Source organism: Phyllopteryx taeniolatus, chromosome 16, assembly GCF_024500385.1.
Source record: "Phyllopteryx taeniolatus isolate TA_2022b chromosome 16, UOR_Ptae_1.2, whole genome shotgun sequence".
Lineage (NCBI taxonomy): Eukaryota > Metazoa > Chordata > Actinopteri > Syngnathiformes > Syngnathidae > Phyllopteryx > Phyllopteryx taeniolatus.
This window is the reverse complement of record NC_084517.1, coordinates 22,892,310-22,907,257: the sequence shown is the minus strand read 5'-3', so window position 1 is coordinate 22,907,257 and position 14,948 is coordinate 22,892,310. Positions and strand designations below refer to the sequence as shown.

Genomic DNA, 14,948 nt, shown 5'->3' with positions numbered 1-14,948 from the left:
AAGATCGTTTCACATTTCGTTGTTCATTCGGACACCGTCGAAATCCGGTTGGAGACGAAGAAGACGAGGGAGATGATGATGATGATGAAGATGGGGGCGGGGGGGGGGGGGGGAAGATGGCTTATTTTTTAAACTACGTTCCACAATAGACTCCGTTTGTGGAACTTGTGTTACTTAAACAAATGGAAAAAAAGGAGTTTGCGTTACTGTATTAATCATGAATTGTTTCACAATTCGAGTTCGAGTTGAAGTCACTCAAGTTTTTCATCTGTGCAGTGAGTTGAGACGGGCAAAGTATTGCTCCGTCACAAATAGAAATGTGGGCAGACGCACTAAAGTCTTTGGATCCCAGAAAAACAAGTTTCATTCCGACTTTTTGTTTGGCGCCTCAGCGGGCATTCCGGCGGCACGCACCTCGCGTTGCCTAGCGACGCCGGACGCAAACAGCAACACGCGCACACCCGAGATCCGCGCTCCCTTTGTGGCCCTTGTGTTGCCTAGCGACGAAGGCATCAGGCGCACACAAGCGGCGGTCTAGTTTTTGACAATGTTGCGGGGCGACGACGTGACCTTCGCGGATCTCCTGGATTTGAGTTTCGGGACCCCCCGCTCGGGCGTGGTGGACTTGGGCTCTCTGCGGCGGCTGCTGCTGGCGATCGTCACCCGCTTGGGCATCCGGGACGCCGGCGCCGCCGAGCAGGCGCGCGGTTCTGAACTCCTGGGACGCGTCCGGGCCTGCGAGGACGGACTGGCGCAGGTCAGCTTGGGCTTTTGGTTTCGGGTTCTTCTATCTCGACGTCTTCGGTTGTCAAGGAAGGGTTGTGTACTTGTGTGAATAATTCAATGACTACTCGTAAACTATGCACAAGCGAGCGAATGGTTTGGAATTCGAATTGTGTGCGTGGAACAGTACGAGCGATGCTAGCGCGTTCTTTTCGGTCGTGGGTCCTGTTCGGCTGTTAGGTCAAGCAGAATGGAAAATCTGTTTCCCCTTTCGTGTTTTACTGCGTCACGGTGGACTTTTGAAGCTTCCGCCGTGGTGTTATGATGGAGGGTTATTGAGAATCAGACTTGAACGGAACAAAGTTTCTAGAAGGGAGAGAGAAACAAAGACAAAAGGAGACGCTTTCCTTCAGTCCCGTCATTCTGGACCCCGACACAGCCGGTCCGGAAGATCTGACCCGTGCGAGTCACGGAGGAGGACGGCAGCGTCCGGGGAATCCGGAGACGCCGGCCTGGGGGGATTGTTGGAGGCCGCGCAACATTTTGTGACGCTCAATACAAAGCGACGCAACCGCTTGAATCCTGGAAAGCGCCAGCGAAACTGCACGAAAAAGCCATTTTGCTTTGGGAATCTCTTACAAACGCTCCATTATATATCGACGCGGCTTTTACTTTCGGTGACATTTTTTCACATTGGATGAAATTCTATCGTGACTCGTCCACAGAGGCTCTGAAAAGAATCCGAATTCCACTTCCACCTTTACGATTACGACTGAAAGTCAGTGACGATGTTGGAGATATTTTGCTGCCACACCTGCTGAAAAAAAGTTAGACAGATAATAAATGAATTGAAATGTGATTTTGACACGATCCTTTTGTTTGAGATATTTTTTCTCCCACAGCGATTTGACTGCTGAATAAGCTACTTCTGGAGTTTGAACAGGAAAGAAATACAATCTTGCTGTTTTGAATGATCTGCAGACGTTGGATGTTGATGATGATTCCATTGCGCATTCTTTTGTGACTTACTGGCCGCTGCACCGCGTGTGTGTTTGTGTGTGTTCAGTATCTGCAGGCGTGCGTAAATGACACGGGTCACTTAGTGCACATAACTGCACGGGCAGGAATGTTTCCCACCCATAAATGTAATTTTCTACACCAACTCGTTCAAAGTTCACTTCACCGTTCCAAATATTACGGTTTTTTTTCTTCAATATGTTGCTGCACTGAAAAAAAAGAAGTAGGGCTCAGTTCAGTTGACTTCCAAATTTCTGGCTGGAATGCCGCCACAAACATGTTTGTGCCACCGTCCACGTTTCACACGGACATTTATTGCAGACGCGCGCAGTGTCGGGCCAGCGGAAAAGCGACAGCTGAGCGTCTGTACGTGAATTGTACGACACTGTTGTGTGACGTGTGACGTGATAAGGACGCGTAAGCTGAATGCTAATTTGCGTTTCTGGCATAAAGTGGTCATAACGCTAATCGGGATTGCTAACCGTTTAGCATCAGCTCCTTTTGTCGTCGTCGTCTCGGTTACACTTGTACACGTGTGTGTGTGGTTTCAGGCCCTGAAGCTCCTGCAGGACGTCCGGGATCAGACGTCCGCCGTGAAGCTGCGGACCGAGGAGCTTCACCTGCGCCACCAGGTAGGTTCCCGCCCGACACCCCCGTCGGCATTTCGGGTGGTTTTGCCCGCTAACCAGTCGTTGTGACGCGCCCGCCGGGTCTCACGTCGGCCTCGCCGGACGGACCGAAGGACGGCGGCGTGCGGCTGGAAGCTCGCGTGGACGCGCTGGAGGCCCGAAAGGCGGACGGGGAGCAGGTGGAGGTCCTGCGGCAGCTCGTCCGCGACACGGGTCACGTCCGACTGCCGGCTTTGGCGTTGCGATCTCCTTATGTCTTGGCGGCGTCTTTTCTTCTCATGTTCTCGTGTTCCCGTTCAGACCGGCGCGAGGCGTGCAGACAACTCGACGAGCGCGTGAGGCGCCACGAGGACGCCGTCGAGCGCCTGACCGAGGAATGTCGTCAGGTGAGCGACGACCGGAAAGTAGTCGTACGTGTTGGTGTCAAGGAAGTACAGTGGAGAACTTCAGATTTGAGCGGCGTTGAGGAGAAACTAATTCCATGTAAGGAGATGATGTCATTTCATGACAACATGTACGGAATTGGAATCCATTACATTCCTGAGAGAAAATGTGTCAGTTGCTTTTGGAAACTTCCACGGTTACAATTGAAGCTTTTTTAATGTCACTTACTCCCTCTAAAGTCGACGCTTGTGATTGGCTCTCTCTGGTCATGGGGCCTTCTGCCGTATTCTCCAACATGGCCTATTTTTCCAAATCTGACCTCAAAGTGCAACCTTTTAGTTTGAGATTTGTATGCTTCCACTTTCGAACACCAAAGAACGTTGACTTTTGAATTGAAGAGTTTCACCTTTTTCATTTTGGAGGCTTTTTTTTGGAACGTGAACTCACCTGCTTGCCGTATGAAGTGAAGTGAAGTTTAAATTGTGCACCTTTGTCATTAGGTCAACATGGTATCATGTTCTCCACGTGCTGTCCATGTATAATGCAACAAACCTTTTCATCATGTTTTGTTAGCAGATGATTATTTGTGTGAAGTAATGATCGCTGGCTTTTATGGCTTGGACTTGTTGGAGGAAACGTCCAAGGCTCCTGTTGATGCAATCATTGAACATGAAGAAGTCATCAAAAGCAATGAGTTACTTACACTGCGGTACTTGGCCAAAGTAAAAGAGTTGAAATAGTTCCACTGGTATTACATTTTCAACAGGGTCACTTTGTTAAGGTTTAGCTTTAGCTTTGGAGGCAATTTTAGCGAAGTACATTTCCCAACGCTACTGCTGAGCTTTTTTTGCTTTGACTTGTGAGCAAATCTGATTTCCAATATTTTGGAGCGCTAGATTTCCTCACGAAAATACATTTCACAACAACCTTTTCTTTTTTGGGGGGTGGGACTGTTCAAGTGGAAGTGACCTTTCCTAACATGTCCGTCAAGTGAGCCTGTCGCGACCTCTGACCTCAGCTGGACGACCCGCGAGGGGCCTCGGACCGCACGGTGTCGTCATTGACCTCTGACCCCTGTGAGAAACGAGGTCGCGGCCCGGACGACCTCGGCGGGAAGTCGAGTCTTCTCCTGGAGCGCAAAATGGCCGACGGCGTGCGGCGGCAGCATGACGTCGCCGAGGTCGACGAAACGAACGCATCCGAGCACGACGCGCTTCGTTATCATGTCGTTCGTTGCGCTTGTGTGTGTGTGCATGTGGACATTTGTGTGTATGGCTGTGTTTGTGAGTGTGTGCACGTGTAAAGGATCGTGTGTGTATACTGTATGTGTGTGTGTTTGTGTGCTCGTCCGGCGGCGTGCAGGCGTCCATCTCAAAACTTCAACGTGAGTGTGACAAACTACAAGAGGCCATCAGGCGTCTCCATGACGACAACAAACACAAACACGTCCACATCCAGGTAAAGACGCACACACAAACACACTGTGTGTACTGTCGTGGCATAAGTTAGTCTATAAAAAGTGTATAACAATCTTTAGCAACATGACAAAAAGTCTAACGCGGTTTCCATAGCAACTGCTGAGGACCACAGAGCATCTGCAGGAGAACAAAGCCGACAAACGCTCGCTCCACGCCGAAGTGGTAAGATTCCTCCGTCGGAACGCAGGCCCGCTACGATACGGCGTGATGGCGGTGTGTGTGTGTGTGTGTGTGTGCGTGTCAGAAGAAGCATCTGGAAGCTGAGCACAAGAACCTCCAGAGCACCCGCGAGAGGCGGCGCAGTTCGGAAGATTCTCAGCATGACGCCGAGGGCGCAACCGCCGCTGGCGTCAGAAAGTAAGTCGATCGGCACCCGGGCGCGCCAGGTTTGACTTTTATCGTTATGAACTTCATAAAAGTGACTCGTGTTACGGACTTAGAAAGTTCCCAATACGTCCACTGAAAATCCCTTTTCAATGATTACATTGCAACACAGCCCATGAGGCGCTCATTACATCACTTCCTGTTGTTTTGTGTGTGTGTGTGTGTGCGCGTGCGTGCGTGCGCACAGACAGCTTCTGGACACACATCATTGTCTGTCATGTGACCGTCGTGTCGTGAGACATCTTCACGCAGCGTGAGTCCTGGGAAAACACGTATGCAAAAACACATGTGCACACACACGTGCACGCAAACACGTTCTGTCAATAATCTTTTTGTGTGTGTGCGTGCAGTAAAAGTGTGACGGGGGCGTGGCCTTTGTCAGACGTGACGCACTTCAGGTGAGCGTGTTGTTGACCAGCGGGGGGCGCTGCAGTACAGCCAGGTGAGACGCGGTGCAGCGTAAACATCTGTGTTGCATTCAGGTACCCGCCGGTGTCCCGCAGCTGCGGCGGGGCGCGCACGGTGACCCCGCGGACAGACGGCAGGGGGCGCCGCCGTACGGCCGTCACATGAGAGGTGACGTGTTGGCAGCGAAAATCCCATTTCCGATTTGAATCGATTTTTCAACTCAACACAAGCAGACGATCACCAAATAATACATTTTCCCTTTATTGCTTTCCTGACTAATAGAAAAGTAGTAATTGGTGCGAAGGAAGTATTGTTGCATTTGGACGGACTGACAAAGATTTTTGTCTATTGGGAATGAGAATGAGTAGCTTGCGTTCTGGGAAAGCATTGCACTATTCATTTGTTCCATTTTGATTTTATACAATTCATTTGCATTAATATACCTATGCATTATTGCATTCACAAGAAAAACCACTAAGCAATTGTTAAATGACATGAATGAATAAAAAGTAAAAAAAAAAAGAAAGCCATACCAATAATCTGAATGAATCAAATTGGATCAAATAGCTAAATGAATGCAACAAATATTCCAGGACTCTGGGATTCCAAAACATACGTACACGTTGGCAGCCCGCGGGCCATACTTTGCCCACACTTGGCCTGAATCAACACTTTTGGAATTGGAACAATGGCCCGAGGAAATACATTCCTCAACTAGTTTTCAATTGGCTCGGATTCATCGTGACGACGTCGACTTCCTGATCTTGTGACTCAGCGGGGTGGGGGGGGGGCGTGGCCAATCGTATGCCGGGAATCGCTCGATTGTCGATCGAGTCCGCCTGCCAGCGAGGGGAAATTGAAAAATGAATTTCGGTCGGGTCGGCACGTGTACACCGGAACTCGTCCCCATGCCGACGACTGTCAATGATTTACGGTGACCCCCGCGATTGGTGCGTGCGTTACGGACCGGGCCTGACCGCAAATAGCGGAAATCAGCAAATTGAAACAACAATACATTTTTTCCACCCCCAGAAAATCTCGAATAAGCGGGGATGTGCCGCCGGCAAGTGTTTTCCACAAATAAAAAAAGAAAAAAAACTCCAAAAAGAAATAAAATTGGAAAACAAAAAATGTGCAAATAAATGAATGCGTGGGTGCTGAACTGCAAGTATGCAGGGGTTCGCTGTCGGGTTTCTGTGTGTCAGGAAAAGCTTATGTTGTGATGAATAGAAAAAGAAGTACTTGATGAATCGTTTCAGCACATGAAAATGTCTCTCAAGTGTTTGGATTCATTCACTCGTCCCCGGAAAGGATTTTTACTGGCCATTTCAGGAACTATCCAGGTCCGCGAAATGAAAATCCTCATCGTTGTGGTTTCAGCGACTTGCTGGGTCGTGACCTGGCCACGATGACATCATGTAAATAGGCTCCTCCCTCTGGGGGTGGCTTTATTTCTGTCTTTCCAAGGTGAAAAATCATTGACTGTCCTGCTGGCTTGTGTGGGGAGTCGAATGAAAATGTTGCCTTATCCGTCCAAAAATGTGGAGCTGTGTTGTTTGTGGCGTCCAGCAGGGGGAGACAATGACTCCAAATGATGAAATCAGAGGCAACTTGTGCTTGATTTATGAACCTTCTGTTCATGTAAATTGTTGGAAAAAGTGGATCAATGTTAATATTTGATAAGGTTTGAAAATGTACGCTCAGAGAATGTCACTTGCTGCTCAATGTTTGACAAAGTATGTGTCAACGTTTGTATGTTTTGTAGACTTTTCTGTTTGTAAAGAACTGCAAAAAGCATTGTGTTGCAAAATACAAGTGAAAGCACCTCAATTGTTGTTTCTAAAAATAAGTTTCTGGTACATGTTTGTAAAGCGCTGGCGGTCGCAGCGGCTGTCAATCGATCCGTTTGGACGGCTACGAGTGCTGCTTGCTTTCCACAAATGACAAAAGCAGACTGACGAGGAGAATTCCCAAAACGTTTGGCAAATAGAAGGACTTCGCCGATAATGACACATCATTATTGATTAGACTAGATTATAATTACAACACATTATTATTATAATACATTTATTAGATTAGCTTATTATTTAGCCGGCCTGGTGACGGACTGCTTAGCACATCCGCCTCACAGTTCTGAACTGAACTGTGTGGAGTTGGCATGTTCTCCCCGTGCCTGCGAGGCTTTTCTGGTTTCCTCCCACATCCCAAAAACAAACGACCGTAGTTTAACAAACGTGTTAAAGACTGTCAATTGTCTTTTAATGTTCGCCAAAAAGTAATGGAAAAAAAGTCTTGCAACGTTCATTTTCTGCAACCGTGTTGTGCGGCCGCGCCCCTTTGAACCCGCGTCTGTCTGGCGCCGGGTCGGCCACCGGAACGGAAGTCACGTTTGCGGCGACGCCGTGCTTACCAGCGCACAATGCGTCACGCGGTGCGGCATCCAGTCAGCACATTAGCAAAATCCGTTAGCCTCGTAGCACAGTCGCCTAAGTCGGGCTCGTCCCGCGCAGGTCCGGGACCGTCTTCCTGGGTCGCTTGAGGCAAAACAGCGCGGGCGTGATCGACGTCTCGACCGGCACGCAGTCCGGTCAAAACGTGGCCGTCCTGCCCTTCGCCGTCGGGTCCGCCTGCTGGGCCGCCGGATGGGGCGCGGACCGAGGAGGAGGTACGTACACTTAGTCGGTCGTCTTGGTGACGCGGCCGCCTGGCATTTTGTCACCGTCGACTTCCTCCCGTTTGACACCGTAGAGGACCGGGTCTTGCAGGAGGTCCAGAGGTCGCCGCCGGACTACGGGAACGCGTCGTCCGCCGACAATATTTGTACAGGACCTCTGGGACCGGACCGGGTGACCTTCGCCACTTTTTCCCCTTTCGCCCCTCAGCAGGCTTTGTCATGTGACTTCCTCTTTTGTGACTGGCATCCTTGAAGGAAGACAGCGGCGGCCCGTTGATGTGCCAGCTTGGCGGCTTCCGGTACCAGGCGGCGGTGCCGTGGGCCGACAGCAGCGCTAACGCCAGCCAAGCCGTCTTGTCCAAACTCAGTGGCAGGAGGTGGGGGACTCCTTGTCGCCCGCAGCCCCCGCCGACATCTTGTCTACCTTCAAATTGTCCAAATCGTCGCAATTTCAGCTCTCAACAGTAAATATTCTCCGATTTTTGTCGTCCTCCATGAAAGCAGATTATCTTTGTTTCTTTTACTTTGGATTTTTTTCCGGATATCTGACGGATGTTATGCACCAAACCAGTAACTGAATCATCATCAATTTGTTTGTGCATTCTATGCACTGTCAATTTGAAATAATTTCCTGCTTTTTTAACAAAAGGCACAGAAATGATCAAAGTTTTTTTTGTTTTTTTTATCTGATTCATCGATTAACCGAAAAAGTAATCAACAGATTAATCGATCATTAAAATAAATGTCAGCGGTGGCCCAAACAACCAGGAGGACGCCATCTTGACAGGAACGTGAGCCACACAACAAAACCAACAAAATACAAAGCAACTTTATTTGTGAAGGAACAAATAAACACGCGTGAGGTCACAGGAGTCCCAAGAACTTTGGCAATCTTTGCGAGCGAGCGCCTGAGAGGATTCTGATGACGGAAGGAGGCATGTGACTCACGCCATCAATGACATCGCTGCAAAATGATGACATCACGTTCGGTCATCCACGCTTTTTAAGACGCCGTTTTTGAAGTCCATAAAATAAGAGAGGTTTGAGAAAGTCCATAAAATGAAAGTATGACGAAAAGTTGCCTTTTTGACCCGCAGGTCACATGACTCCGTGCTGGTGGAGCGTCGCCCACGTCGGCGTCACGAGACTATCGATGAAGAAGAAGAAGAAGCGTCTTTGCTCCGATTACCTCGGAGCGCCGACAGGACGCCGGTCGACCGGGCGGAGCCGGGCCGCGAGGGGGCGGGCCACGGCGAGCGACTGTGCACCGTTCGGCAAGGAGGGGCGGGGGTGCTGCAGGGCGGCGAGGACGCCCAGAAGGGGCCGAAACCCGACGCTTGCGAGGGCCCGGGCGGGGAGTGCCCCGCGGATGCCTGACCGGCCCCGTGGCCGCCGCCGGCGTATTCGGACGCTCGCAACTTGGAGAACATGGCGATGGCGTCGGGGAAGTTGGGCGGCGTGGCGGGAGTGTTTGTGCGGGGGCGCGCCTGGCGGGACAGCAACACGAAGACCACGTCATTGGCTGACAACAACTTCCGTTTTGTCCATGCAAACAACAATCATTGGTCCAACAATCCATTGGGGGCAGGTACTAATATCTATTAATAATGCATCGCAATATTCCCCTCCCCAAACAATCCGCGAGATGCGGTACGTCACGTGACCAAACCTGGAAAACGAGATAGCGGACTTCCTCTGTACGCTCCACGAACGAGCTTAACTTGGATTGATGACGTGACTGTTCGAAGGTGAACTTGCTAAAATGTTATTTTCTTTATGACTGGTGATACATGTAAACACCAACGAAGCCGAATGCGGAAGTTGGTTGCGCATATGCCGGCTTCTGTCTGCTTTCAGCAAATCCTCTGAAGAAATTCACCTCCTAGCCAGTGGGGGGCGCTTTTGAAAGATTTCTTTTCATTCCAATTTCCAAGAGGAAATGACTACCATTTAAGCTCACACGCATTTTACTTTTTCAGTGTTTACAGAAGTCACATTTTAAAAACAACTCTTTTCTGACATTTAATTGCTCAAAAATGTGTGGTGACATTCTCCATCCGTACACTGACATGAATGTAATAAAGACTGTCAGGTTCTCTAACTATTTGTGAATTTCTTAGGGATGCACGATAATTATCAGCCTGATGATGGAAAAAATGATGATACAAAAAAAGCATAACAAGAACCTTATCACTTAGCGGCACGTGGGTCGCCACTTGCCGGCGGCCACCGGCCAAACGGCAGCTGCTGCGTTGGCTGGTGACACATATGGATATTATGACCAAAATTCTTCGCAGACGGACGACACACAAAACGGTCGATATCCGCAGTAAAGGATCTTATGATGGCCAGCGCTCGCTAAGATTACGATCATCTGGTGGCTTTGAGTTCAGAGGGGATGCTGACTCCCGCTCGCTCCCGCTCCCTCCCAACCCTGCGTGTTTTAAAAAATCCCTGTCAATTCCGCGTTCTTTCAAATTCCCGCCCAATCGAGCGTTTTTTTAAAATCCTCTCCAATCCTGCATGTTTTAAAAAAAATCCCACTCAATTCCGCGTTTTTAAATAATCCCGGCCAATTCCACGTTTTAAAAAAAATCCAGCCCAATCCCGCATGTTTAAAAAAAAAAAAAGCCTGCCCTATTATGCATTTGTTTTTAAATCCCACCTAATTCCCTTTTTAAAAAATAATCCCACCCAATTCCACGTTTGAAAACAATCCTGCCAAGTCCCACGTTTTAAAAAATCCCGCAGAATCCCACGTTTTAAAAATAAATAAATAAATAAAACGTGACTGCAAATTCTGATGTTGTTGTGTGTGTGTGTGTGTACGCAATTTACTGCACAGTATTTTATCAAGATATAAGTGAGCTGAACTATCCACGTTTGGGCAGACAGTGCCAGTAAAATGCTACAATACATGAAAGTTGTTGTTTTTGTTCGTCTAAATGTAAACGAGTCGCGCGCCGTTGCCTTCACAGTGACAGCGACCTTCCCAACATGGCCGCCACGTAGGCACGACGATCAGCGGGTCTCATTATCTAGTGTTAATACCGATCTCGGGAAGCCCAATAGAAGATGATGTGTGAGGTCATGTGACCTTCTTGTGGCGTTTCATTGGTGAACTAGACTTAAACGTCACTAGCGCTTAAATGGGAATAGCACAAACAGCACCCAAAGCGGAAGTCGAAATCTTATGCACAAAGTAGATAAATGAGCAATAATTAATAAATAAAAGTAGCAACAGTAGTAGACATTTAGATCATTGTAATGGAGTAAAAGTACCGTTACTTCTTAACAGCAGAAGCGGCAGAAGTTTTTTTTCCTGGTCTCGTCAACTCCTGTGACTTATCCCAAGCGCAGGTCACGCGTGAACGGGCGGAACCTCAGGCCGATGCGCTCGCATATTAGTCCGCCGCGGAGTAACATTCACAATGACGTGTGTGTGGAAGGTGGATGTGTAGAATGGATCTAGCTGCCAGCGTTCCAGGAGTACGAAACAGCCTATGGCGACGGTGGCAGCGAATTAGTAAGGGGGTCCCCGCTCCTGATTTCCATCAGTTTGGGGGTGGGGTCCTTGGTCTGGAAATTGTTAAAGACCCCCGATATAAACCATCCATCCATCCATCCATTTTCTGGGCGCGCTGGAGCCTATCCCAGCTGTCATCGGGCAGGAGGCGGGGTACACCCTGAACTGGTTGCCAGCCAATCGCAGGGCACATAGAAACTAACAACCATTCACACTCACAGTCATGCCTACGGGCAATTTAGAGTCTCCAATTAATGCATGTTTTTGGGATGTGGGAGGAAACCGGAGTGCCCGGAGAAAACCCACACAGGCACGACGGGGAGAACATGCAAACTCCACACAGGCGGGGACGGGGATTGAACCCCGCACCTCAGAACCGTGAGGCTGACGCTCTAACCAGTCGGCCACCGTGCCGACTGGATATATTTAAAAAAATATATCCTTTATTGGTATCGGTGGGGGAAAAAACAGTTATCGTGGATCCCGAGTACTTCTTAGTAGTCCTTCTTACTGACCCAGCATAAAAGCAGTTACATCAATATCAAATCGAATCACAATTTCACAACCCAAAGAATTTAAATTCAATTGAATCACAACCTAAAAGAATCCAAATAGAATTGTGAGGTTCTTAGCAATACCCAGACCTGTAATCCATTCACCCGAGCAACAATCTAACCATCCAACCAACAATCTATCCATCTAGTTGATTGTCACAGGTGGCGTAGAGCTGCTGGTTAGTTCCCAGATGACTTTGGGCAAAAGCCCGACAACATTCCAGAATTGTCACACGGACGACATTTCAGCGAGTGGGAAGCGAGCCCAAGTCGGGTGAGTGTCGAACGACGCAGACTACGGCAAACTGGGGGGGGGTGTCACCGTGACGACCGGTGCGCTTACCGTGTGCTGCTGGCTTGGAACGTTGGCCTCCAGGAAAAATGCGCTCAACGCCGTCTGCGCACACGAATGAGAAAAGTGACAAACAATTGCTTCCTTCTTGTCCAAATACGCAACGTATTATTACTTAGTATGCTTGTTATGACATCGTTGTTGAGCATCGTTGACGCAAAAGTCACATCGGAGGTCCTGCAATGTCCCGAGACACCTTTCCTTCCAAGTAGGGCTACAACTAACAATTATATTAATAATACATTGATCTGTCAATTGTTTTCTCGATTAATCGATAGATCGGATAAGAAATAACATTTTATAATTTCCGTGCCTTTGCTCAAAAACAGGACATTATTTCAAATTGACAGTGCATAAACTTCCCAAACATACATTGATTATCTTTCAGTTACTACTTTTGTCTGTAACATTTGTCAGAAAATCAGCAAAAATGTTGATCATTGTTTTCCAAAGTAGAAGCAGGTGTTTGCAAAAATCCTTTTAAAAAAACAAAACAAGTGAATAGTGTTTGGAATGTTCTCATAGCTATACAGTACGTACTAGTCATGACAAGAAATTATTTGCACTTGCAGTCTGGCGCGATTATTAACCTGCTCACTACAATCAATTGAAATACAGGTAGACCTCAGTATACCCGTGTGCTCAACTGAACATTGTATTCTCTACTGAAGCGATTATTAACTGTTAAAAAAGAAACACGTAACATGGACCTACAAGATGGAGCCAACGAGTTGAACGAATGCGGCTAAGCTCAAAATGTCAGTCAATATGTCATCATGCTACTTTACAAAGACTTTTCTTAAAATTGGGAAATTATTTTCTATTGTTTTAGACGGCATGTCAAAGAATATGTAATTTTACAATCAGTCGTTCGTTCATTCATTTTCCGAACTGCTTATCCTCACGCAGGTCGCGGGCCTGCTGGAGCCTATCCCAGCTAACTGCGGGCGAGAGGCAGGTTTCACCCTGAACTGCTCTCCAGCCAATCGCAGGGCACATAGAAACAACCAACCATTCGCACTCACATTCACACCTACGGGGCAATTTAGAGTCTTCAATCAACCTAGCATGCATGTTTTTGGGATGTGGGAGGAAACCGGAGAGCCCGGAGAAAAGCAACACACAGGCGAGGCCGAATTTGAACCCGCAACCTCAGAACTGTGCGGCATATGTGCTAACCAGTCGTCCACCGTGCTGCTTAAGGGCAAAATATTTTGACAAATGTAAATATCAGAAACCTACTTTTATACACTTTAACAATAATACTCTTTCCTACGTCAAACTTATAAACGATTAGTAACAAAGGGGCTCTAAAAACTACAAATTATTTGAAAACTTTTAAAATATTTGAATGCACCTGAAACCACTGGCATTTTGTGTGTGTTCCACCATTCCTATACTGAATGTTCTTGATATGTTCGTTTTATAGTACTGTACACTGTCATGTTCCATTTTTCCTTTAAGTAAAAAAGAAAAAAGAAACAAAAGAATGCAGCTAGGCTCGTCTGACAGCAGCTAGCACCCCCAAAAAAACACTGAAGTAACGGTTAGCCGTTAGCATGCTAGCTACGTGGGGGCTAAGATCAATAATACCCTCCTCCTCTTCCTCCCACGACCACTACCACCTACTACTACTACTACTACTACTACTACGATAGTGTAAACAGAGTGAAAGGCGACCTCGAACTGCCAGTGTGCCGCCTGGAGGAGCTGCTTGGCCTGCTCGGCGGCGCATCCGGCCGTCAAGACGAACTGGTTGATCATCACTTGATGCCGAAGCTCGTCCATGTTTGAGCGACATGTGGCGAGCGGCGAGTCCGCAGCGTGACGCTCCTCGGCCGGCCGACACTCTCGGCTGAGCCGAGGGCAGCCCCGAGCAGAGATCGAGTGTGGATATTGAATTGTGTCCTGGTTGCGTATCTCTATAGGATAGCACAGGAGATTAGATATCTGAGTTGGATGTATCGGTACAGCCCCGACAACCACTTTTCTGCCGACGAGCTCGGCGATGCTGATTGGTTGCTTCAACACCGAGAGGTGCTAGAACGCCGCTGATTGGCTGAAGGGGCGGTGCTTTGAAACGGACATCTCCCACAGAGATGATCCCCTTCAGTTCTGCTTGCTTCAAATCAAGTTTTTTTCTTAATTCATTTTGTCTCCTGTTTTAATTTTTCCCGCTTAAAATCAAGTTGTTGTTGTTGTTGTTTTTATTTTTCTTGATAGTTTCGCTTAAAATCAAGTGCTTCATTTCCAGGCGAGTTACGGCGACGTCACATGAATTCTCGAAGTTGATTTGCTGTTTGACAAACGACGCAGCGCTCACAAAACACGAATATTCGTTGACCAAAATGGAACGAAAATGAATGCAAAATAAAGGCAATAAGGCTACATGCCTGTGTTGTGTCACACAAATACATCTACGTATTCGTGTTTTACTTCCTTGCTACGATAAATAGATTCGGTTAAATAAACACCTTTGGACGTGAATATCATTAAAAGAAGGGTGACTTTGGGCTTCGACATATTCCGTCCTGGTTGTAACCATTCTTAAATAACTACTTGTTAACTATTCTGATCTTAATAATGTAAACAAATAAACTTCCAGTTCGTGTGTTTCAAAAGCAAATTCTGAAACGAGTGATAAAAAAAAAACTTGTGCTGTAGCGTCCTCTTTTGTTCAATAATGATCATTACATCTATTTATGTACGTACAATGCACAAACAGTATTACCATTACATTACACAGTATATGCATACACTATACTTGATTGTTATCGTTTTATTATTACAACAAAGCACAACATAAGAGTGTCGATGTC

At 47.5% G+C, this 14,948-nt stretch overlaps 2 protein-coding genes across 8 annotated transcripts; one reads left to right on the top strand and one right to left on the bottom strand.

The window, feature by feature from the left end:
- Positions 1-191: 191 nt before the first annotated feature.
- LOC133465988 (myosin-11-like) lies at positions 192-6,853 on the top strand. 7 transcript variants are annotated; one of them, XM_061749226.1, is made up of 11 exons: positions 192-757; positions 2,292-2,372; positions 2,483-2,582; positions 2,670-2,755; positions 3,772-3,933; positions 4,116-4,211; positions 4,325-4,393; positions 4,476-4,588; positions 4,803-4,868; positions 4,966-5,013; positions 5,098-6,853. In XM_061749226.1, exons 1-11 carry the CDS (start codon positions 548-550, stop codon positions 5,186-5,188), a joined length of 1,122 nt encoding a protein of 373 aa, XP_061605210.1. In that variant the 5' UTR covers positions 192-547; the 3' UTR covers positions 5,189-6,853. The 7 variants fall into 7 exon arrangements, with proteins under 7 accessions (XP_061605210.1, XP_061605213.1, XP_061605209.1 ...); XM_061749228.1 differs by lacking the exon at positions 192-757 and adding an exon at positions 1,989-2,106 and having other exon boundaries at positions 2,483-2,548; XM_061749229.1 differs by lacking the exon at positions 3,772-3,933.
- A 1,657-nt stretch (positions 6,854-8,510) lies between these two features.
- Positions 8,511-14,107, bottom strand: ubald2 (UBA-like domain containing 2). The gene is made up of 3 exons (XM_061749231.1): positions 13,810-14,107; positions 12,121-12,174; positions 8,511-9,184 (listed from the first exon to the last, which is right to left on the bottom strand). The coding sequence occupies exons 1-3, from the start codon at positions 13,915-13,917 to the stop codon at positions 8,837-8,839; spliced, it is 510 nt and encodes a 169-aa protein (XP_061605215.1). The 5' UTR covers positions 13,918-14,107; the 3' UTR covers positions 8,511-8,836.
- Between the last annotated feature and the right edge of the window lie 841 nt (positions 14,108-14,948).